The sequence below is a fragment of the Gobius niger genome, assembly GCF_951799975.1.
Source record: "Gobius niger genome assembly, chromosome: 11".
Lineage (NCBI taxonomy): Eukaryota > Metazoa > Chordata > Actinopteri > Gobiiformes > Gobiidae > Gobius > Gobius niger.
The window spans coordinates 31,643,270-31,669,954 of record NC_136862.1 but is presented as its reverse complement, the minus strand read 5'-3'; the positions used below and the strand labels follow the sequence as shown (position 1 = coordinate 31,669,954).

The following is a 26,685-nucleotide window of genomic DNA, read 5'->3' as shown; positions in this document are numbered from 1 at the left end:
TGATCAATTAAATCCTGTACATTTGGTAACTTTGCGCATTCGAACGGTGTCCAGTGCGAGGCCTCTCTGTCCGCCGGCTCATCTTGGATCTGCAGAGTGGCTGCAGCAGCACGTTGCATCAAGGCATCAGCATGTTACGCGTTTACAGGAGAACCCCCCCTCGCAACCCACCGCCTCCCGCAGGTCTGGGGAAAGCATGGGGAGGGGGCGGAACCACAGCATCGCAATGTGAGTCTGTCCCCCCCTCCTGTCCTGCTCACTTTGTGCGCCAGGTATGACACTGAAGATTGCAAGGAGCGCCCCCCGTCTGCGCAGTCGTCTGCTCTACAGCCTGCGCTATGAACCACAAGATCTGGCCCTAAAGGTCTAAACCAGTCTAAAGGACCCATCAACCAGTCTAACCCAGTCTAAAGGAGTCTACGGACTCTAAAGCAGACTAAACCAACCTTAAGGTGCCTAAAAGAGTCTAAACCAGTCTAAAGGAGCCAAAACTAGTCTAAACAAATCTAGAGGAGTCTAAACCAGTCTGCATTGGCTTTGGAGTTTCCAACCTTTGTCTCATGGAGTTACATGTGACATTTCCGTGTTGCATTTTACTTCCACACATTTCAACATTTCGACGGTCCTCAGATCAGGGCATCAGTCTGTTGTAAGTTACTGATGAATTGGTTCAGTAGAGACATGCTGTAGAGTGGAGTAACGGCTTTATACATTTTATTTCATTCATGTGTTCAAACAGTTTGTGGAACCTGAGCTGCAGATGGTGCTTTCTCAGAAATGCAAAAAAGATCAATATGCCATCAAGCTATATGCAGGCACTTCTTAGAACTGCCATAAATATGACAGAAACATGTTGTGTAAAGCGGCCCCTTGGCTGGGCTGGCGGAAACATCCTTAAGCTTAGTTTTAATTTAACAGAACGACAGAAAGTGGAAAATCCATAAAAACCTCTACTTGACACTGAATAATGGAGGTCATGTTCTTTTCTTTAAAATATTTCCAAGTATCAACCCACTAAGTCCTTAAGAACCATTCAATATGATATGATGGTGTATAGTTCGGAAACGCCGCACTCACGTGTCTTTTTGGCCGAGTCCTCCACGAACAGCGAGGAGATGTCTTCGTCCACGCCCACCTCGTTCTTGGCGATGCAGGTGTAGGCGCCGGTGTCCTCGTAACGCACGCTCCCGATCAGCAGCTCGCTCCCGTTGGCTTCAGCGTGAAAACACAAGAGGGAGGACGGGTTATTTATGTTCTCACAGACCCCAGAGGACCCGGGACTGGGACTGATGTGTTAGAGCAGAGCAGGGAATGGCTTTGTGACACATTGTAATAGCTACACATACAGCTCTGCATTTTCAGTTTCTCACATGCTTTATTTTTGTTTTGTTGCTCATAAAACATCACCTTATAGTGCAACGTCAAGTGCTAGATACAGCTTTGGTTTGTGGACAGTTCATATTTTCATCACAGAACTGCACTAAACATGACAGAACCAGGAAAATGAAGAAGAAAATGGAGGAAAGAAGGTTTCAGACATTATAAAAAGTGAAACTTTAGCTGCATTTCACATGGATTTGTAGGACTTTTTTCAATTTGTTGTTGCATTGGTCGAGAAACATCAGGTTATTTTTGAGCTTTGAATGTGTTGATTCCAAAACCATTAAACCGGCCCCTAAACTTTGGAACAGCCTCCTCTACATGTGCGCTCGGCTCAGTCTGTAGAGGAGTTTAAAACCAAATTAAAAACTCATCTTTTTGCTTTGGCCTTCGGTTCCATGTAGACCAGACACAGTTTGTGCCTTTATATATTACCTGTGTTTAAGTTTTATTGTGTTTATTGTACATATTGTTACTGTTCTTGTACAGCACTTTGGTCGACTATGGTTGTTTTTAAATGCACTTTATAAATAAAATTGACATTGACATTGACATTAAACTGTAAGTCCAGTGCTTTATTTGTAAATTTGTAGTTTCAGGAACACTTTTGGTCTGATCCCCAAACGGGATCAAATGAACACATTGAGTGCCAAAACAGAAAAACTCGTTTTCACAGGGGGTTTTAAATTGTGAAACTAGACACTCTAATGCACCTTATGTGTGATTTTGGTAGCTCTGTGATGAACAGAAGTGAAATAAATGACCATCAAAAACTTGTGAAAAGTCACATCTGTCACATATGTATTTTTGCGTTTCTTTTCTTTTCTTTTTTTAGTCCGAGGCGGCGTGGTGTCGAACATCTGAAAAGCCGACACTTCTCTCTCGATCTCTGGAGCAGGTTTGACAAAGCAGAGCGGCTTCCCATCAAAGAAACAGTTTAGTTTTAACGTTTCTTTGAGTTTTTAAATGGGCGAAATCGGTCCAAGGACGACTGAGAAACATCCTGTTAAAGTCTTCAATCTGAGAACCAGGCTGTTTAAATATCGCACTCGATACAAAACAATCGATCTGCGGCAACACAGGGAGTTTCAAAATGTGTCAACAATGTTGTCCTTGAAAATTGACTTGAAATGAAAATATTTCGGCATTTGCCTCTTCACATAATGTTAGTGCCAGAGGAGAGAGTTGGACAGAGGAGTTAATCAGAAAAGAGAGTGTTTGATAAAACACTGGCTGCGTCTGAAACCGTCAAATTACAGCCTCTAAGCACAAACACTAACAACTGACCCTTAACCGGCGCAGTGGCTTATGGGATGGCACATATCTCCCAATCACCGGTTAGTTAGCACCAGAGGTCCCTATGCTAAAGTGGCCATGATTGTAAACTGACAGACCAATTCGGACGCTTCTTATCACGGCAGACGCTGACGCACATCCGGTTTGGCGTAAGAGCTCTTACCAATCTGCTCGTTTCGGACGGGGCCACTAATTTTCTCAGGATCTAGAAGAAAAATTGTGATTTTGATCAAAACTAGCCTCTGTTTAGCTAAGATTTATCAGAAACCGAGGCACATAGAATTAAACTGCTTTCACCTACAGAGAGTTTAGAGGCTCACCTTTCAAACGCACCATAGCATGTGTCCATAGCTAAAACATAGAATACGCTGTGGTGCTACAAAAAAAAATGAAAAATGGTCTGGATTGTTGGCACTCTACAGCTAAACCCCAAAATAGTGTCAATGTGTGAAGCACTGTGTCTCTATCTCTTAGTCAGAACAAAGATTATTATTGCCCCCCGGAGGCCTAAGCAGATTCCGAAACTAAAAACGGTAAGTCTCTATCTCTTACGGTTCTGAATGAGCAAGCTGAAGTCTGCAGCATGAAGTATGACTTTGTGAACGCACTGGTGAGCAAATTTCAGCTCGATTAAAATTTGGACTAAAACTAAATGAAACGTTTTTTTTTTTCAGTGGTGAGCATTGATTAATTTTTTTAATCTCGATTAATCTCACTGTAATCTTGGAATGAATCTAGATTAAACTAGATCAAAATGGCTCATCTGAATTCTGTCGAAGGCATGCAGAATACGTGTGCCAAAAAACGACTCAAGTCAGCCTTTGAAAACAGGTTTCTCAGCAGGCGGCGCATTATCTCCCGTTTTCAAAATGCATCACAAATTGCACGAGAGAGCTGCTCTGCTCTGATAATCGGTGATGGAAATAATTCATGTTCAATAAGAGGCACTTGTGTTAACTGTTTATTCAGCTACACATGGATGTTGAGCTGTGGGCCGACATAAGAGGTGGTGATGAAGTGTTTGCAGTCGGTAGCTTTGTGTCAGTCAGTCCAAGCTCTATTTCTCCTTCTTCCACCGGTCACTCAGGCTGACCGGCTTGTTCACATCTCCTCTTCTGCACAATATACAAGAGGAGACAACATCAGCACCAGTGATCACCGGGATGATGCAGACTCCATCCCCACGCCGCTGCACCTTTAGCCCCGCACTGACCGACCGGACTGACAGCTGAACTGCGCTCAAAACCCACTGTTACCTCCCGCGCTGGTCCGTTCAATACTTGTCAAAACATCCCTCAGTTCATGCACTGCACTCTGGATAAACCCATTAAAGCCAACGCACCGAGACGCTTTGAAACAGCTTCATCACGTTTCTATGATGAGGTGATGCGGCGCAGAGGAAAGCACCGGCGCTTTACACTTCTGCAGGGACACAGACCGCTCTATGGCCACTCCCTGCTCTAAATGTTGTTGGGAAAGAGCGGAAAAAGAGTAACGCTGTCCTTCGCCAACAAACAATAAATGGGTAAATCGTGTGTTTAACGTAGGCTGCGTTCTGGCGCACGCTCGGCACCGGCCTTTATAAACCTCGCGACTTGACGGGACCCGTGAGACTCCCACTTCGTGCCTCTGGTAGGGTCTCCCAGGGCAAACAGGTCCTAGGTGACGGGTCAGACAACGAGCGGATCAGAAGCCCCTTATGAGAGACCAACAGGCCCGTTTAATCGTGAGGTCGTCCTTCTGTGGACCCACCACCTGCAGGAGGAGCCATAGGGGCTGGTGCAATGTGATCACGACCCGGCAACGGACAAGTGGCAGAAAACCGATGAATGGATGGATGAATCATACATATATCTTATATCTGGACTAAAATGTCCTTGTGTTGTTGACAAAAAAATGACAAAAAAAATGACAAAAAACATACAAAAAACGTACAAAAATGAGTTGAATACCCAAAAAAAAAAATGATGGAAAAAAAAAATCTGATAGCGTGAGGAAAAAGATCCTCAAGGTTCAGGCGGGAGTGCACTTTTCGGACAGGTTTTTTTTTCATTGCTTTTTTGTCCGTTTTTTTTTTTTAATGCATTTTCATTTTACATTTTTGTGACAAAAAATTGACAAAAAATGACAAAAGTGACAAAAAAAATGAACAAAATGTGACAAAAAATTGACAAAAAAATGACAAAAATGTGTTAAAATGTGACAAAAAAATGACAAAAATAATGACAAAAATAATGACAAAAAAATGGCAAAAAAACAACAAAAAAGTGACAAAAGTGACAAAAAAATGAACGAAATGTGACAAAAATTTGACAAAAAAATGACAGAAATGTGTTAAAATGTGACAAAAAAATGACAAAAATAATGACAAAAAAATGGCAAAAAAAAAAAAAAAAACGTACAAAAATGAGTTGAATACCCAACTAAAAAAATTATGGGTTCAGGCGGGAGTGCACTTTTCGGACAGGTTTTTTTTTTCATTGCTTTTTTGTCCGTTTTTTTTTTTGATGCATTTTCATTTGACATTTTTCTCACAACAGATTCATTTTAGAAGCTCCAACAAACTTTCCAGTCTTATTTTTTTTCTTCACAGATTTTTTTTTAAATAAATATAAATCTACCTCCCAGCCTGATTTATTGAGCTTTGAACAGCAAAGAACAAGGAGAAATTTGAATTTTAACCGATTTTATTCGCTCGCAAATATCGAGTTCAAAAACTAAACGAGATCCAAAATCCTCTCTGGAAAAAAAAAAAAAGGTCTGTCATTAATATAAAACAAAGCCGTGTCTTTGGATTTCGTCTGCTAGTAAATGTCAAATTAATATCTCATTCATTTCTTTTTTTCCCCCTTGGAGTAATTTTTCTTGCCTTTAAAAGTTTGCTTTGAGCAGTAGTATCTGTACCTGTAGTATACACAGTGATAAACCCCAGTATTGTGAGCTTGCTGTTCCTGTATGCAGTCCACCCGTTGTGCTCTGATCGCGATGTTGTCCAGATGAAATGACAGGCCTCTTCAAAGCCTCTGATCTCCGACATGCGTCACCACAAAACACAATATACATGGACAGCTCTCATGTGAAGAGTGGGCTCATGGCAGGAGCGAGAGCACGTCAACAACAACAAAGGAGCCCTACACATGTGCCCCTATACAAGGCTTTCATCATTAGGACAATATCATGTGGGACTGGCAGAGGGGATTTTAGACCCGTACATTCTTTATTGGACTGTGAACAGTACACAACACTCATAGAATGTCATATACAGACGGTCACGTGTCACATGAAGAAGGGGAAGGAAGTACGTCTGGGGAATAAATATGTCAACCCCTTAACTCCCACCGAGCACATTTTCTCCAGTTTGGCTTTACCCCGGTCCAAAAGCTCATGGAAAAAAGCTGTGAAAATAGCAACAAAACTGAGACGAAAACAATGATGGAAATGTGACAAAAAAGTGACAAAAAATTGATGAAAAAATGACAAAAATGTGACAAGAAAATGACAAAAATTTGACAAAAAATTGACAAAATTTGACAAAAAAATGACAAAAAATTGACAAATAATTGACAAAATATGACAAAAAAATGACAAAAAATTACCAAAAATTGACAAAAAAATGACAAAAAAATGACAAAAAATGACAAAAAATTGACAAAAAAATGACAAAAAATTGACAAAAAAATGACAAAAATGTATTAAAATGTGACAAAAAAATGACAAAAAAAAAATCTGATGGCGTGAGGAAAAAGATCCGGGAGTTAGGAGGTTAAATATGTAACATAATGTTCACTTATACGTGCAATAAAACCACATTCTGTAACGACGTGCCACATTATGCAATCATTTGAAATTTTTACTTGAACTTGTTATATTATGCAATCAAATGTGACTGTGCACTATTAAAGTGATAGTCTGTAAGTTTGCAAGGTGAGGAAAGATAGTAAACAATCCAATTTCTCCCCTCTTTAACCATAAATCCCGTACTACTTACTCCCTTGCTAGCAGACCGGCAAATGTGCGTGAAAAATAACATTAAAACTCTTATAAACAACCATCAAATTTCTGAAACTCAACGGAGAGTTACTGAACCTACTTATTTCTCAGACTCATTGGCCAAAAATGCAGCACAAACCACTAAAAAACGATTATTTACTAAAGTCGCTACTTCCGGGATTAGCGTAACTGCTGCGCCGACGTTAGCATTTTTCTCCGCTAAACCTGGATGTACTGATTTTGGTAAACATTACTTTTATAGCAGTAGGTGCAGCATTTTTGGCTAATGGGCCTGATATTTAAGTATGTTCAGTAACTCTCTGTTGAGTTTCAGAAACATTGATTGTGGTATTAAAGACCTTTTGTTGTTTCTCGCACATCTGTGAACCCGGAAGTAGAGCTGTGACGTCACCACTTAAAGGAATATTTCAGGATTTTTGACATAGATACAGACGGCATCTCATCATAGAAGGGGGCGTGGCCTCGCCAAGGGGGAAACTAGAATGTTTTGGGAACACAATTTTTCACTCTTTTTTAGCCATTTTCTGGTGGAATATGAACTTATTTATCACACATAAGTAAAGTCAGGTGTAAATCGGTTCCATATGGATATTTTCTTACAGCAGATTGTTCTGTAGAAGTGAAAAAGCGGCAGTTGTAGCTAGCGCTAGCTATCGTTAGCATTAGCCCGAAGCTAAAATGTAGCATCATGTTAGCAATCTCCGTTTTGTTATGTATTTATGGGCTTTTGTACCACTTTGCTCCTCTCCGTGTCTTTGTATCTTTATTTAGCAGAAAATTATATTCATAATTCTGCATTTGTTAAAGTAGTTTTTGAATAATTAGAGAAAGTTTAGATTTTTTCAGAATTGTTTTCCCCCTTAACTGTTTTCAAACATTACCATATATGGGCAATTCCAGAGATGTCGTCTGTATCTATAGGGCCTCATAGTCATCCATAGTGTTGTTGATTTCTGGAGATTTTTTTTTTTTGTAATTCATGCAGTTCTTATAATTGAAGAGTTACTCGGCGCTAGGCTAGTGCAAGGCTAGCGCATTTCTACGGTATCAGCTAGCCTGCATTAAAAACAGTCTTACGCACAGACGTTTCTATGGTTAGTCTGGTGTTATAAGTGATTTGCCTCAGGTGCACTGTGGAGCGGGTCAGACTGTGCTTAATGCAGGCTAGCTGATACCATAGAAAGCCTTGCACTAGCCTAGCGCTGAGAAACTCTTCAAATATAAGAACTGCATGAATGACAAAAAAAATATCTCCAGAAATCGACAACACTGTATAACTAGGAAATGAGGTCAAAAATCCTGAAATATCCCTTTAACAAACATTTTGGACCTGACAGGCTGGTTCACAGGAAACACTCGTCTCATTGGTCAACGCGGGAGGATACTAGACCCCCATTAGTTGCTGAGATCTGGGAAGGAGGGACTTTACAAAAAATAACATGTATGTATTATGACTTACTTTACATCCAAATGCAAGACCAGGTGGTCAATTTAGCACATTCTATAAAATCTGTCAAACATTTAACTTACAGACTGTCACTTTAAAGCATTTGTAAATACTTACTTGATCATTCCTAAAACATTTACTTTACTCATCATTAGTTACTCATTCATAAACAGCTAAACAGTGATTAGCTTCATTGTCCCTGACCTTAAAGGGACTCGCGGATGATGCACATTTTCACTGTACTAAGTAGTATTCAAGTAGTATTCAAGTATTCAACAACGCGTTACTACCTGCTTGATCGTGTCCAGTGATCCATTTTATTACAAAACGAGTTCACAGAGTTTATTAAACAAAATGAATTTAAAATGTACATAATGCGGCTTAACCTCTCTACCCGCACAGGAACCGAGCACATTTTCTCCAGTTTGGCTTTACCCAAATCTAAAAGCTGCAAAAAATAAAATAGCAACAAAAACAAGGATGAAAATGTGAAAACAAAAATGTGACAAAAAGCAATAGAAAAGCAACGATGAAGCAAAAAGGTGGCGACCACGTGACAAAAAAGTTACTTTAATAGGTCTTAGCTTTCAAATGCAGCTGTTAACTATTTTCAAGTTGTTTTAGGTCCATATTGCAGATGATGTATGGATGTATGTGTGGAATAGATGATCCCTGAATGCCATCTCCTTTAACGAAACGTAACAAGTCATTCAATCTACAAGAGACAATTTAATTTGCAAAATAACAGTGCCATTGAAAAACATGACTTTATCTCTTCTTGTTAAAATCCACTTGAGGTTTTCTTATTACCTTATTACACGAGGGGAGGATTTTTTTTTAACAGCGTGAACCGTTTTTACAAATGATAATTGTATTTTGAAAGCTTTTTATTCTTGCCGCTAATTCATCCTAAAACATTAATGAGATATGTCCCGTAGACAGAGGCGAGTCAGTAAATAACACAAAACGCCGCCAACGTGGAAACAATCCCCAATGTGCTTCCTGTTTGCGTCCTCCTAGGCAATTCACATCCCAGCATGCACCTGTGTCTCTAATTCCGCTGAGGTACCATGTGTCTGTCTTTTTAAATAGCTCCTTCAGCCTCTCGGTCCTGCAGGGCTCTCTCCATTTCATTAACGCCACACATACGTGCACACTGGCCCGGCTCAGGCCCTCCTGCGCAGCTGCAGCCGAGCGCGCAGCCGGCCTGCGCAGATGAGGTTCAACCAGACACAACCGCCACACAGACATTTCATCTGCGGTTTAAGCCAGACAACATGGAAACAACATATTTATCACACAGTCTAAATCAGACCCGCATGTTTTTCACTGCAAATTGAATCGTCAGTAGAAAAATGTCTGTCTGATCATAGGCTTTATTCAGAACGTATCACAACATGTACACTATCTACTGCAATAAAAGCCTTCAACTGCACACTGAGCTTATTCACCGCAATACAACCACACTTTTAATTGTAGGGTACACACACACAGGGCCCGTCAAAAGTTTAAGACCATGGGGGACGATGGATGGAAGCCCAACACAATCCAGTGTGGCTTGTTCACATGCATGTGTCCATGTATGTTCATTAACTGGCACTGTTCCAACCAAATAAACCAATAAAATTAAATTAAATGAATAAAACCGGCCTACAGTCGCGTTCCCCCAACTTTGAGTTTTTCAGGGTAAAGGATCCGGGAAATATTTAGGAGGAGCCGACAAATATGTGCTCTGATATAATGGGGTTTAATGAGAGTGTTCCGGCAACTGTTTTGACCTGTTCCACCCGTCTTATCCGTCTCCCAGAAAGGAAATGACCATATTTGGATTACAGCGTCATTTCGGTCACAGCCTTTCATGCTTCACATGGATACAGAATATTGTGAATGAATTAACGTGGGAAACCAGCTCGCTAACGAACAAAATGTCATAAATTATGCAGTGCAAAGTTTTGTCTTTCTTAAAGCAGAACTCATGCCCCTAGAGGCTATACGCGCAACTGCAGGTGTCATAGCATGTTGTGTATTTTGACTCATTTATTGCCTGTGAGAGTAAATACTTCTCTGACAGAAAAGACAAAGGGACAGAGGGATATTGTACATCCAATTACACAATGGAGATCATTTTTTTCACTCAAACTTTAAGTAGCGCTAGCCCACAGTTAGCTTTGCACGTTAGCCTGTTAGCTTCTTCTTCGTGATTCCATTAGTGTGTATTGGTGGCTCCGACCCGGTGGCAGTCAAGTTGCAATTGTGGTTTTCTGGCCAGAGACACCAGGGGGAGATGAAAGACCCTCCAATAATCCCATTAACACTTGTATTACCCCCAGGGGGACTACGGGAAGGATTTATAAAGGTAAACAAGTTACTAAGTACTGCTTTAACTCTGGCATTAAAGCTATGCACCGATCTGATACTGGTATTGGGTCTCGTAGCCGATACTGAAACAAATCTGATATCGAGTATCTACAAATATCCAATACCGATACCAGTTTTGGCTCTCAGCGCCAAAACTGTGGCGCTGAGAGCCACAGATGAAACCATGTGGTCATCTGACCACACGGTTTCATCTGTCATGTGGTCAGATGAAACCAAAGTACATTCACTACGCAAATGTATTTTGGATCGTCAAGTAAAATGCCGCAGCTAGCAACAGTATGCTAAAGCTAGCAGAAGCATGCTAGTGTTGACGTTAACTAATCATGGCCGGGAGAGAAACTATGATACAAATACCTTAAATAGCCTAATAACATAAAATAACCACTGCTGTAGTGGCCAGGTGTATTTTAATTTAAGAAATAAGTGATCTAACATATTTGTGATGATCAGATCACTTTCTGTGAGCTTTTTTATATTAATGACAACCAGGACAATAACATATGACTTTAATGATCTTAAAATAGAAAAAAGGACTCAATTAAAATTTTCCCTCAGAGAAAGACACTTTTTACCGATACTCTTGGTATCGGTAAATATCGGAAACCCCAGCATCGGTATCGGAAGCAAAAAGCTGGATCGGTGCATCTCTAATTAAAACAAAGCTGTTGAGGTAGAAAACGAGCTAAATTCATCCTGAAGTAACAAGTACCACCGCTGGATCAGAGAAGCCTTGGAGATCAGGAAACATGCATCAACATCTATGAACCGGGACGAGGGAGCGTACACCTTATCCCACACCTGGGATGCCGTCCTGGAGAAGGCGCCAGTCAGTAGGGGGCGTAAGCTCTCCCTACTGACTGGAAAATCCATGTAAGCTGCCTACGACACGTCACCTCGCTTCTGAGGAAGATCACAGGAGGTGATCGAAACTAGTCAAGCAGGTAAACTAAACCTTCTGTCTTACTAAAAGAAACAAAACTGTAATAGAGCTAAATTGATCTGCCATGTCTCGCCTTAAAGGGACTATACGGAGTTTAAAAATGTTAAATGTTAAAATTATGTATTTTCCTCCCCCTACATGTTCCAGGCATGTCCTAATGTGTAGAATCAGCCTAGACCTGTTCACCACAACTGCCTCTAAAATCCTGCACTGTCACTCAGAAAGGTGTTACTTCGGGTCTGCAGTGCCGTCATGCACGAGCTTAATATAGAAGGTGCAGTTACACATGTGACCTGAGGTGGCAGTAGTGAGTATAAAATGGCCAACTTGCATCTAGCCCCTTTACCTTCCACAAAACCAAAAAACAAAGGTGCCGCCATAAAATCTGCCTACAGCGGGTCACTCAAACCAGAGCATTAACCACTGACCAACAGGTTCACAACAGATGACCTCGTCTGCGATGGGGAAGCTCCTGCACGACTGAGAGCTTGCACATAAACCAGCCTGTTTCTGTGTCTTCCATTCCAGCGAGGAGGAGCCACCTTTCTTCCCCTTTCCTCTGAAATAGTCTCGGGGCGGCTCCTGCGTTTATTAACTTCACACACACACACACACACACACACACACACACACACACACACACACACCCTCCTCGCGTATCTCTCCCGCACCACGCTTTGGCGCCCGGGCGAATTGGCGAGGGCCGGACTCACCGATCAGGGACAGCTGCTTGGCCGAGCGCGGCTGCAGGTCCACGCCGTTCTTCAGCCACGTGAGCTTGGGGTCCGGGATGCCCTCGGCGTGGCAGTGCAGGCTGGCCGAGACGCCGGGCTCCTGCGCCTGGGTCTCCGGATACACCAGGATCACCGGGGGGACTGCGGGGGGAAAACACAAACACACACACACACCGAGAGGAGGATATTATAATTACTTTTGGTTCCATGGGAGAGCGTGCAGGATCCCGCGGGGGGAGTGGAGGGGGGGGGGGGGGACAGTAACAGCCGCGGTCGGGCGAGGGGGGAATTTGTATCGCCCGGCGGGACGCGCTCGCATAACAAGTCTCCAACCGCTCCGGAGGATGTTTGGCTAGAGCGGCGTTCAAAAGCAGGAAAACAGGGAGGACTTTTTTTAAAGTACAGCACTTTTTCTTTTTTTTTCTTTCTTTTTTTTTACACAGCAGTGTGGTACAAAACAATGCGACGCAAAAACGCAGTCGACACAAGCTCTGCACACGCGGGATTAGAATCACCGAGGGGCGTCGGTGAAACTGAAATCACCCGTTAGTCATGTTTATGGGCGTTCGCGCAGTAAGTCCGGCGGTAATTCACTCATCTTCACAGAAACGTCACAGAGATAATAATCCTAACCCTTTTGTTTGGTTGTGTTGCTTCTATTTCAGGCTGGGCTTGTTTGCAGCGGCGACAGATGCGGTTTCTTACTGTACATGGCTACGACAAATGACAAATAACAAATGTTAAATTACCCGACACAATCTGAAATCATGTTTATCAAACTCTCTCGATGTTTATTTAAGTTTTCTTCTGTCTTTTAAAATCTAATCACTTTTTGTTGACGTTTAAAATGTGGACAGGAAGTAGTTTTTGCCCTACATTGGCTAACAGGAAGTTAGCCTAAAACCTATAATCATAATACTCAAAGCCACGTGTATCATTTCCCCCAATGTGACAAAATAAAAAAAAACAAGGGACAATTTATTTGATGTGAAAATAAAACAACCCACATGTAGAATTCACATGTTCCATATATACTGCAGCCCAATCTTTGAATCTTTAACCTCTTAACTCCCACCTGAACGGATCCCATTTTCTCCAGTTTGGCTTTACCCTAATCAAAAAGCTTCTTGGGAAAGAAAGCACCAAAACAGCCACAAAAAATGAGAAGAAAACAAGGATGTAAACGCAACAAAAAAGTGACACAAACTCAACAAAAAAAAGTGACACAAATTCAACAAAAATGTGACAAAAATTCAACAAAAATGTGACAAAAATTCAACAAAAATGTGAGAAAAAATCAACAATTTTTGAGTGACAAAAACTTAACAAAAAAGTGACAAAAAGGTGACAAAAACTCAACAAAAATTCAACAAAAATGTGACAAAAATTCCACAACAATGTGACAAAAATTCAACAAAAATGTGACAAAAATTTTACAAAAAAATGACAAAAACTCAAAAATGTGACAAAAACTTAAGAAAAAAGTGACAAAAAATTTACAAAAAAATGACAAAAACTCAAAAATGTGACAAAAACTCAACAAAAATGTGACAAAAATTCAACAAAAATGTGACAAAAACTCAACAATTTTTGAGTGACAAAAACTTAACAAAAAAGTTACAAAAATTCAACAAAAAAGTGACAAAAACTCAACAATTTTTGAGTGACAAAAACTTAACAAAAAAGTGACAAAAATTCAACAAAAAAGTGACAAAAACTCAACAATTTTTGAGTGACAAAAACTTAACAAAAAAGTGACAAAAATTCAACAAAAATGTGACTAAAAAAACATAAAAAAGGTGACACAACACAGCAACAACGCGAGGAAACAGATCAGTTTTGTGGGTCTTAACTTTCAAATGGGGTGTTACACAGACCTATATAATGGCCAAAGAGGACAGAATGCATTTGGTTCAGGCGGGTGGTAAGAGGTTAAAAAAAAAAAGCTAAACATTGAACGTCAGTGCTAAAGCTAATGCTAAACACCCACTTGTTTTAATTCCACTTTAGGCGTTTTGCTTGATCTCACCTGAAAAACAACAGAGCCCGGCCACGCAGCTCCGAGGGACTCACCAGAACAAAGCATAAATAATCACACCCATTGTTCCTGCTAATTGAAAGAGACTAATTGGAGTTTTTTTTTTACTCTTCGCTTCCAGCCTGCAGACGAAGTGTTCACAATAGGGCATGTGTCTTTGAGCAATGATTCTACACGTGGGAGGTCGGGCTGCAGTGTTTGTATTTGCACGTCCAGGGTTTTGTTCCTCTTGGTGATGGAAACAACATTGCATCAGAAATACAATAAAAGCCCAAACCTCAATGAAGTGCAAATCCTAGTTTCACATGTTTTTTTCCCCTAATCATTTTGGGGGTGGGGAGTCCTTGCCTTAAGTATCTCGGGGTTCGTGAGTGAGGGACGGATGGAGTGTGAGATCGACAGTGATGCGGTCAATGTATCGGTCTGTCGTGGTGAAGAGGGAGCTGAGTCGGGGGTAAAGTTCTCGATTTACCGATCGATCTACGTTCCCACCCTCACCTATGATCATGAGATTTGGGTAATGACGAAAAGGACAAGATCGCGAATACAAGCGTCCGAAATGAGTTTCCTTCGCAGGGTGGCTGGGCGCACCCTTCGAGATCGGGTGAGGAGCTCAGTTACCCAGGAGGAGCTCGGAGTAGAGTCGCTGCTCCTTCACGTCAAAAGGAGTCAGCTGAGGTGGCTCGGGCATCTGTCCCGGATGCCTCCTGGTCGCCTCCCTCGGGACGTGTTCCAGGCATGTCCTATTGGGACAAGACCTCGTGGAAGACCCAGGGCACACTGGTGGGACCATGTCTCCGAGCTGGCCTGGTGTGGCTTCGGCCCCCCCCCAGAACAGCTGGAGGAGGTGTGCATGGATCGGAAAGTCTGGGCATCTCTGCTGAGACTGCTGCCCCCGCGACCCGGCCCCGGATAAAGCGGGAGAAAATAGAAGGATGGATTTCATACTTTGATGCCAGTGGTTAGTAGGTTGTTTCTGGCAGCCCTCTTAGTTTTACTCTTAGTCACATTTTAGTCATTTCTAAATGTGATTTATTTTAGTTTTGGTCAAGCAAAATTCTAAAAATGTCAAGTTTTAGTCCATTTCTTTAAAAAAAAGTAATTATCATTAATACAATTTCAACAAATGAATTTAATGAATAAATGAATAAGTATTGAAAATAAGTATTGGCAATTGTGATGAAGGTTGACGGACAGATTCCACCACCATAGGCAGAAGTATCATTGCTTTTCCCTATTTCAATAAGCCACTGTAAAGATCCAGTGTCTCACCAAGATCTTGCATTGATGATTGGAGAGTGTGACTACCGTGCAAAGCCTTCTCCAGCACATCATTGGGGTCAAGACGGTGATTTTTGTTTTCAATATTTGAATAAACGCACACAGCCGGACTGAACGTTTGGAATGTGCGTCCAAACAGGTCAATTGGATCAATTGTGTATCAGCTGTTGTTTTTCCTCTCTCTGCCACATCGGGAAACATGCAGGAGCAGGAGGTTTAATCCATTACTATCAAATGCCTTGCAGTCTGCTTTACATGTACGGCCCACTTCAATTGCTGAACCTCCCAGACAAAAATCGCTTTGATGGGACTGCTTGACAGTTTTGATCCTAAGAGGCTGAATCCTGAATCCATTTTGACGAGTAAACACCTCTCAAGGATAAACAGCAAAAGTCACTCATAATCCTGCAGAATGACGCAGAGAACGCTCGCTGCCTGTTACATGGAAAGACATTCACAGTGGTTGTTATCCACTAGGGATACGCACAGTCTGCTAAAAAAGACCCATGTAAGATTGTTTCGCCAACGGGACACTTTTGGATGTTATCCCAAAAAACAATAATACTGCATTAGTTTTAAATAGCGCTTTTCTGGACACTAGAAGACACTTTACATTGCATTATTCATTGTCCTGTAGTGTTGGTCGGAGGTGTGCAGTACTGACCGTTGACCTGCAGGACGTGCGTCTGCTGCAGCTGCTCGTAGCCGTAGGCGTGGCAGCTGTAGTTGCCCATGTGGATGGTGGTGACTTTGGTGATGTACAGGGAGCCGTCATCTCCAAAGTCCTGAAACACAGTCGAGGAGAAACGGTCAATCAACAACCACCCAAGCAAAGCATCACAATCAGAAACTTCACCGCCAGCCAGGCAACCACTGGCTACATTCTTGATGTTTTGTTCAACAGGGATGATTAAGAAAGGATATTGGTGTTACGCTACAGCTGAAATGCTCATTTAAGGATCTTCCTGAGGGTGGTCGGTCGATTACAACAACAGGTCCTTCAGATTGACCTCCCTGGGCACGCAAGAGCTGATTCACCACTACTACTTCAACAGAAGGCAAGGCAAGTTTATTTAGAGCATAATTCATACACAAGACAATTCAAAGTGCTTCACAGTTGCATAAAATTACAAGAAACAGATCAAATCAATAAAAACATCAACATAAAATTCATCAGTTACAGTAAAAGGCAAGAGTGCAGATAAAATACTTTCAGTCATATGCACGGGTAAAAAGAACTGTTTTCAGCCTGGATTTGAACATTGTCGGTGTTGAGGCCGGTCTCACATCCTCGTGAAGACTGTTCCAGATTTTAGCTGCATGAAAGTGAAACGCAGCCTCACCGTGTTTAGTCCTGACTCTGGGAACCACCAGGAGGCCCCTCCCTGAAGTTCTCAGGGCCCGAGATGGTTCATACGGCTCTAACATGTCAGAGATGTACTTTGGAGCTAAACCATGAAAAGACTTGTAGACAAGCAGAGCTGATTTAAAGTCTATTCCCTGAGTGACAGGAAGCCAGTGCAGAGACCGGAGCACTGGACTAATATGGTCGTATTTCCTGGTTCTGGATGTACTGCAGCTGTTTAAAAGTGAGCCGCTGTTACAGTCGTCTAACCTGCTGGAGACAAATGCATGGATAAGTCTCTCTAAGTCTAGTTTTGACACTATTCCTCTGATCTTAGCCATGTTTTTCAGATGGTAAAAAGCTGCTGATGTTATTGCTTTGATGTGGCTGTTTAACTTAATCATCATAGTAATAGCCAACTTTCATAATAACCTAATCAACTAGCCTAATGGTTCACCAGTAACCAGTACAGCATAAGGAAATACTCCATGTCACGAATCACCACACAGATACTCGCATCACATTGATACACACTGCGTTCATGTATGTAATATACAATGTCCTGGAAAATGTCAATGATGTCAGTCAATATGATGTTGGAAGAAGGCTTGAATCTGTGCATAACTTCAAATCATAACAATGCCGCCCAAGAAATTACTTCCTGTTTCGATCCAGCACGCCAAAATAAAAGCACACAGCTCGTCTCGTTGATTAGTTCAGCAGGTACTTGTGACATTACAAGAATGCAATTAAATACACACATTTAAGTAGTTTGTATGTTAATAGTTAGGTAGAAAGAAAGTTGAACTAGTGAACTGCTGAACTAATGATGGTGCTTTTATTTTGGCGTGCTGGATCGAAACAGGAAGTCACTTCTTGGGCGGCGTTGTGATGATTTGAAGTCATGCACAGAGTCGATTCATAGGCAAGTGCTTGCATGTTGCTGTGTGTATACTTGCGCATGGAAACAAAAATGTCTTGCTGTTGAAAAAAATAAATAGCTAATAGCTACTGATGAATTATGTGTAGTACGGAGGTGATTGATAGTGATTAATGAGGGGTGGGCACATAAGTGTGGCTTCAACCTAGTCCTTTTGAGCCTTATTGTGATGAAATGTTTAAAGTTTTTTGTTTTTCACTCACATAGCACCAGTCTATATCACACTACAATGATGACGAAACCCTCTGTTGGTCTGTAAATGCAGTAAATTAGAATAACTGCCTTGTATAAAATGTCTCTCTCAAAATGGCTGTAGTGAATGTCTTGAAATAGGCCTCTGTCTCTTTAAGAACCTCTGAGCCTTTCCGACACGCCCCCTCCACACGCTGTCTGTGGCATCAGTGGGGAGGGGGTTCTGCTGAGGAGCAGTGGTTGGTTACTCGGCTGGTGACGAAAGCTCGGAGGCGTCTCCAGGAGGTGGGGGCGTTCCTAGGAGGACTCAGGCAAACCTATCCCTACAATGGCCGCCATCAGAGTTTTTACAGATTACTCAAAAATATGTGAATGTGCCAAGGCAACACTTCAGGCATGTTTTTAATGAGGGAATGGCATAATAACATGATGTAAAGCTTGAAAAAGTCCATTTTGCATAATACCCCCACTCTAACTACTGTAAGAAACTGCTCAAATAAACAGCTCAATCAATCAATCAATCAATCAATCAATAAAACCCACTTTTTAAATGTCTTATACTATATTTCGTATTTCGTTAAGCCATAACATTTAACATTTCTCGTGCATTTTGGAGACAAAATACAGGTTCAGATAGAAGTTAGAAGGTCTGTTTGGAGAACAAAGTTCCCATAATTTCATGAAAAGAACATCTGTCTAACTGTTGAAAATGGAGGTGGATCTACATCATCTTTTGGATTTGTATTGCAGTTAGTGACACACGGAAAATTCCTTCGGTAGAACAAAGAATGGATACAACTATTTTCCAACAAATTCTGGAGGCAAACGTAGCACCATGTGTGAAAAAGCTGACGGCTTCAACAAATGGGTAATGATCGTCAACGCGCCACAAAAATCCACCATGAGCTGGGGTCTGAAGGTTTTGTCGTGGCCGTGTCGTCACCGTCTCCTGACCAAGACATCATTGAAGACCTTTGGATGGACCTCACAAGAGCAGCTCTTGCTTGACAAGCCCAGACATTTCTCAGCTCTGGACGACTTTTGTAGGGATGAAAATACACTCGAACTGAAGACTCTTGGCTGCCTCGAAAAGTGTTTCAAGCTGTGATATTTACCGCACAAGTATTAACTCTGCAGGTTCCCAAAAGGCAGGCATCCAAACGTGGGGTTACTAAAGTTTCACACCCCACAGTATGTAGCTAAAGTTACCAAATCACTGAAGCCAGCAGACCAACCAATATAAACACAAGGAGCCCTAAATCCTCTCCCTCACCATGTGTTATGAGAATGAGTGACTCGTGGCAGTCGGACAGCCGCACCTTGTGTATCACTGAATGTGGGAGGTAAATGAACAAGTCGATGGGAAACAACTTGATCCATCCCAAAAAAAAACAAAAAAACACGACAGGTGACAGGAGCGAGAGGCAGTTGGCGGGGCAGGAAAGCGCAGACGGGGTAGAGGAAAAGAGCGATGCCCCGACACCGACGCCCATGAATCAAGGCTCTCCCGGAGCGCGTGTGGGAATCTGACGCTGCCTCGGCTGACAAATGGCAAGGGTTAAAAATATCACGGCCATTAGCTTGATAAATGTGGACTGGTGTTGCCGCAGCGGCGTACAGTGGCCACCAGGGGGTTGCAGCAGCAGCTTAGGAAGGATTACGGATGTTAAATAGTGCTCCTGTCACAAGTCGCCGGGCGGTTCAGGCTGCTTTACAGACTGGGAAGAGCTTCAGGAGTCACTGCCTATCAGCTCAGCTATCTATTTACCTGAAAGGTGCGATTCCAAAGGCAAAGGGGCGCTGTGGCCTCGACAGATGCCACTCACGCAGCGCTGCCCTGGAGGAGATATTTCAGGCGGCCACTGGGGTCTCTTCTGCACAAGTGAACGTAATGTGTTCGGACAGTGAATGTGAGGCAGCGGTAGGTAACAAAACAACACAGTGTTACCACCTCTTCTAAAACCAATGAGTATGAGTGCATCTTTATTCAATATACGTTTGGATTTGATTGATTTTCATTATCATTGTTTGACAAGGCTTAATGTTGATGAGTTGTTTCATGTGTCTGACTTTGGTCATTTCTAAATGATAGGAGATGGTTAAGTCCGCACTGCACTATGTCCAAAAGTTACTCAATGCCTGTGTTTGTATTTATTTATTCATTTTTTTAATACTATTATTTACATAGTTACTTATTACTACTGCCACTAGATCGCACTCTTTTGTCATTAGCTTCACTACAACATTTTGGTTATTTTTGCTCTTGAATGTTGCTCGATATGGACGTGCTTTACAAAGCAGTTTGGGGGTATTTTTTTTATTGCTGGACTTGTTTTAGAGATGCATAAAGTAGCTAAGGAATCGCCAGAGCCATTCGCTGCTAGTTAGCCACATTAGCCTTTTCCTCTTGTAAACACTGCAGACCCAGAGCTAGCTTGGATTATTTCCACTTTTAAGATTCTCCAGCTTGTTGTTCCGCACGTTAAGTGGTATTGGTTTCTGGTATCGGCACCACATTAAGGAGTATGAGTATGAGTACAAGCATGTGGTAACGGGCCGATACTGTTATTGGTATCGGTGCATCCCTACAGTACGGAGTGAATGAGTACTGCAATGTTAAGTGTCTTTGAGAAAAGCTCCTCAAACTGATGCATTATTCATAATATTATTTTTAGTGTGTCTGCAGTGATATCAAACACCTGTAAGCTAAACAGCCCAACTGTGAGCTTCTATTATTGATTTTCAGGCGGCCCATTGGGAAACATCCCACGTCGCCAGCATGCCTCTGGTGTGTGGTTGTCCTAGCTAGGGCTCCGTGTAGATACGGGGCCTTTCTGTGTGGAGTTCACAAGTTCTCCCCGTGTCTGTGAAGGTTTCCTCCGGGTACTCCAGTTTCCCATACCACTAAAAACATATACAATAGACCAGAATGAATGCAGTGTGTGAGTGAGTGGTTGGTTGGTGTTGATCGGAGGAGCCGATGGCACAGACCGGTTGCTTCACTTCCATCAGTCTACTTGAGTAGGGGATAGCTGCAGAACCGGAGCCGAGACAGAAATACCGTGAAGCAAATCCACTGTGAGAGTGCGCCCTCTCCTGGTAAAGACGGATATACGACGCTATTAGGTCTTGGGAAGATGGATTTGATCAACTCAACGAACGTGAGACTTTAACCGAGTTATTTCATTTTTTTGATTTCTTATGAACCAATTTTGAAATCGTCGATGCTTCTGTTTTTTGATAAAGCTAACATGACATATTAATGTTGTGTGATAAAGATAAGATGACACATTAATTTTCTGCTTAAGATAGCGTTTATGCTAGTTGTAAATGAGTAAAAACAGTAAATAATCCCAATTACATGCTACCCAAAAAATGCAATTGCAGGCTGTAAAGTAAATATATAATTTATTGCCACTTTCTGTGGCAAATTATTGCATATTTTAATTGGAAAGAATCTTGGCCTGGACACTCTTGAGATTTTTAATCTCAACGAGTTTTATCCTGGATAAATAAAGGACAAATAATTAAATTAAATAAAAGTTATGGAACCATTATTAATGGCACATTGTTGCATGTATATGTCATTCCAGAATAGTTTTGACCGTATTATGATTATGATTATGATTATTATTATTATTATTAGCCCAGAATTACAACATTAGATTTTTACACATTATTGACATCAGTGTTGATCTTTTGTTTTAGTGAAGTTGACAGAAAGATGCTGCTGAATTTAGGAAACTGGGAAGACCCTGACGGTATGTTGTTTTTTACTTTGTTTTTGCATCTGCAAGCTAACATTATTAAACGCTATGATTTCTCTCCTTTCTTTACTGATTACAGCAATGGCCTGTAACCACAATAAAAATGTGATTTTGTTCCAAAATATTGTCTCTGTCCCTTGTTGAACAAGGCTCTGTCCTACAAAATACAATGAAACATACAGTTTTAATTTAATAAAATAACCCAAATAATAGTGCATGTCGCCTAAACTAAGTTACATGTCAACACATTCTAAATTACACAAAATAATCCCAATGATACAACTGTAAAACATGAGCAAAATACCGTCGTGTATCTGTCCTTGCCAGCAGAGGGCGCACTATCACGGTGGATTCGCTTTTCACGGTAGGTTTGTCTCGGCTCCGGGTCTGCAGCTTTCCATTATTGGTCTACTCCAGGGCAGGGTAAGTTTTGTCATTTCCACACTCTGACATGAAATCTAAGATGTTGATGGAGGAAACGAGCTAAAAACTCCACTTCGAGCACTGCGTGAAAAATCAATACTTTCACCTTTCGCCGTGACTCGCCTTAAATGAGCCTTCAGTGTTTTGGGACTTGTTTCAAATGTCCACAGTGAACTGAATCTTGATTTTAAAACGATAAGATTTAAAAAAAGCTTCTTGCCTGAACACATATCACAAATCTGACTCAAAACATGTGAAACAATACATTACATTTCCCTCATGGTATAACATTAAAATCAACAGTAGAAATGTTCTCATCGTCAGAAACATACACACACTCTTAACTCCGCGGACCAGAAAGCAGGGCAGCAGGACCCAGAGACAGCCAGAGAAAACAAGGATCTCTCTGGCATCTCCACGGGCCCCGAGTGCAGGTGCGAAACTATGGCCGGCTCCGTTTTCTAATGTGGGGCTGCATGTTCTGACTCCTGCGCCTCATTTTGGTGTTGTTCCTTTTGATCAGTGCTTCCATAATGGGCCCATCATTTCAGGCTTTTTTTTTTATCAACAGCGGGCGTAAACCTCTGGGTCGGTAAGTGTTCAGAACAGAAAATGTGCTTTTGTGAGGGGAAAGAGAGAGGGGAGTTACTGGAAAAAGAAGGTGTTGCATGTAATGTTGGATTTAGATTGTGGCTATCAGCGTCTCAGAGGAAAATGCCGGCAAAGTGTCTGGTAGATGTACAGTACGTATACTCTTGGAGGTGCTTAAAATGTAGAAATGGGTCCTTGAGTGCTGTACTTAAATGCACCTGCTTCTCATCGTGGCACTGAAGGATTGGTCAAATGCTTGGGCTGTAACTAAATGTTAGTTTAAAGGGGAAGTCTCCTGAATATGGGGCTTAAACTAGACTCAAACACATTCATTTGCCGCCTCAGTGTTTGCATTCTATGTTCTATCATTTGAAATGATGTCTCTGTAAGGATGAAATGGTAAAAGTGAAATAAAGACGCTCGAGCTGGTGAAGACTTTGAGTGGGGCTCCTCCTGCTGGCAGCTGTGGGGAAAACGTTCAGTTTTCGATTTACTGCGTGGTTTACTGCCTCAGCTCGGCCTGATCAAGACTTTGAGCACAGCGGCTCAGAACCCATATAATGTTGGATTATGGGCTTTAAAAAAGTGGTGGACAGTTTTGTGTTTTGACAATGACGCAATTGTATTTAGGAAGTACAGAAGGAAGCGCTGACACTGTAGAAGAAGAAACAGTTCAGGATTATTCAAAACCGCGAGAATGAATTGAAATACGGCTCCAGGTCTGGCTCAAGCAAGTCATTTTTTGAGATATGCTAGCTTTAAAAACTTTTTTTTATGTCGACTAATCAAAGGGCTTTTTTTTTGTTTGTTTAGTTTTTTTTGCAACTTTTGGAATTGACTGTAAAATATTCCGCCATAAGAAAATATTGAGTGTTTGTGTGAAGTTATTATAATGTAATCGTAGCTACATCTTACCAACATACAAAAAATAAGACATTTTTGATGATGAAAATGGCCCAAATTTTGCATATCGCAGATATTTTCAGCGACAAAATCTAAATCTGGATAGACCCAGGTTTAAATGCATGGTTTTATTTTATTGATTTATTACTATTTTAGATATGTTGTTTGGTTTTTGAATAAGTTAAACGAAAAACTCAAACACAAATTTGCATTGTTTTTTGGGTTCAAAGCTGAATAAATCAGGCTGGGAAATAGATATTATGTTATAGCGTCATGTCAGACGCCCTTCAGGACACGTGGATGTAAATCTGTCAACATCTGTGAATGAATACCCGAGGGAAAGACGGCTTTGTGAAGTGACGTAGCAGCTACTTCAGGGTCATCTCCGCCTCGCTCGTGACAAAACATATAAACTAAGCATCGTACGAGGAAAGTTTGGTCATTTTTATACTGACACGAAAACTAAGATGTTAAAAATCTCCACTTCAGCCACTGTTTGAAAAGTCAACACTTTGATCTGCCTGTCTCCAAACATTCCACTTCCTTGATCGTTAACATTGGCAGTAAACACACTGCCCTCTTCTGGCTAGTGCTGTTACTGCTCTTCTAAACACACAGCTTCAGATGCACCTGAACACATCATCAGTGATGTAACCTGGGGTCATTGGGTGTTTCGGGTCTTTCAACATCAGACACCCTCGCCCAGGCGACCCAGCCACGGCTGATCAGACCGCGACTCGTGTTCAGGTAGCACTCGCTTGCCCCCATGGTTCTCCTCTTTGGATCCAGACCCATCTCGAGGCTTTCTCGGCTGCATCGGTGGTGTTCTTGATGGCTCTGCTCCTTGCTCCTGAAATGCCCAGCGCAGTAAAGGAGGGAGCGCCCCACAAATCCTCTGCAACCAACCTCAACAGGCATGCATCTCGCCTTCCAGCCCTGTGCTCGGCAGCCTGTGACCAGATGTTCATACTTTGTCATTTTTCTTTCATGAGCTTCTCCCAAGCGGTCCTCCCATGGCACGGTCAGCTCCATAATGATGATGGTCTCGGTGCTCTCTGAGACTAGGAGGACATCTGGCCTCAGAGATGTGCTGACGATGTGCTGGGGGAAACTCAGCTGCTTCTCCAAATCCACTGAGAGTTTCCAGTCCTTGGCTGATGCCAGGATCCCTGCTGGTGCCTTCCTCCCTTCTTGTGGCTGTTCTCCTGCCCTAACAAATGCAATTGAGCGAGTGGTGTTGTTCCCTCGGCCCCCTTTGCTGATCTCTTTGCTGATGGTGTCTGCAATAGATTTCAGCACCTGGTTGTGTATATTTTAGAACAGTCAATAGAAAAAATAAATAGAAAATGTATCTTCTGAAACGGTTACGAACTGGGCGGGACTGATGAGCTTAATAGTCAAACATTTAAGGACAAACCAGACTCACAGATACCTTTCTAATGATGTGGCCTGTTTTGTGATGGTACTCTCTTTGTCATTTCCCGTCCGCTGCCCCCCCCCCCCGGGAGTCTCCTGTGTTTACTGCATATATGTCTGACAGAATGTTTAACAGTACACGTGGAACAGCGCGACATGACGCTGGATTTGGCACCACCAGGATTTGGCACCACTCCAGATCTGCCCCGCTGAGACGGGTTTGGACGGAAACCAAGTCCCAGTCAGTCCCAACCCACAGTGCTTCCTCTGCGCCTGCATGAGATAACACTTGAATGCGGCGGCTTTGGCCTGAAATACTCGTGTCGTCGGCAGCTCCAGTGAAGCACCTTGGGAACCTCCAGGTCTTGAGCAAGGTCTTCGTCAGGAGTTGGAGGATTTGTAGTGAAGCTTCTGAAGTGGATTCACACCAACCAAACAGCTTGTCGTGTCTGGGGGCTGGACGATGGTCTGTCTCTGGGACACTTAACAAATCCAATTGCAGAAAGAGAAAGAGGAAAGATACAGTGGGGTGTGAAAGTTCCATGGATCAAAGGTTCTACTAATGTGCACAATAAAGCACAGGGAAGATGAAATGCTCTTCAAAAGTCAAGGCTTAACAGTTGAGCAGATGTTCTTTTCATGAAATTCTCTTGTACCTTCTTTTCCAAACAGACCTTTGCCAGAAGGTTTTTACTCGGCTTGTCTATGAATGCAGCTGGATCGATCATCCTTTGGGGTTGTATGTAGGTACAGGCCACCATTTTAACATACTGAGATATGTTTTTGCCTGAGCTTGGACGAGTTGATGCACACCTGTCTGGTCTTTGTGCGAGCGCTCAGTCACGAAAAACGACATTTGGCCTCTCCCAATGTATTCCTATGGCTCCAAACGGGGGTGATGTTAGAAGCTACCAAGCTCTTCTACGGGCACAAAGACCAGACAGGTACGTGTCAACTCATCTAAGCTCAGGTAAGAACATATCACAGTATGGAAAAACGGGGGCCTGTTCCTTTAAGAAGAATGGATTTAGTTAAGGGGAGCCGGAAACAGAAAACATGCCTAATCTTCACAATAACATGTTTAAATATTGCGCTGATTCAATGTTCCCCCATAGACTTAAATGGGACACTGCAATTTCAAGGGCCTTTTTCTCAAAACACATTTTTCTGTCATTGTGGCGACACTATGTCCACGTCAGTCGGACCTAAAGACTTCACATTTTCCAGCCTTGGACTGAACAATATTTGGAAGATTTTTTCAGAGGGATTTTTTATTATTTAATCCCTAAGCCCCATTTATTGAGTTTTGAATGTCAAAAAATAAGGCAAAATTAAATTTTTACATATTTTTCCACTACAAAACAGCTTATTTTAAAACTAAACAAGAAATCCAAAATCCCCTCTGAAAACGTCTTGATAACTCATTTATCAATAAAATGAAAGCATAAATTTGAATGTAGCTCTATCCATTATTCAGATTTCATCGCCGAAAAGATGGGAAATTTGGGGGAATGTTTATGCCAGTGATCTACAGCAAACGTTTCAAATTGATATCTGTAAATTTTATGTAATGTAATTTTATTTAATGTTTTGAGGTTTTCA

General features: G+C 41.8%; 1 protein-coding gene across 1 annotated transcript in view; it reads right to left on the bottom strand.

Annotated features, from left to right (window-relative positions):
* fstl4 (follistatin-like 4) overlaps positions 1-26,685 on the bottom strand; it is a gene marked incomplete at its 5' end in the record, with an annotated part of 455,018 nt that overhangs the window by 51,935 nt on the left and 376,398 nt on the right. The window contains 3 exons of the mRNA XM_079566729.1: positions 1,078-1,212; positions 12,167-12,328; positions 16,171-16,291. Of these exons, the coding sequence (XP_079422855.1) occupies positions 1,078-1,212; positions 12,167-12,328; positions 16,171-16,291 (418 nt within the window). The remainder of the gene's footprint in view (positions 1-1,077; positions 1,213-12,166; positions 12,329-16,170; positions 16,292-26,685) is intronic.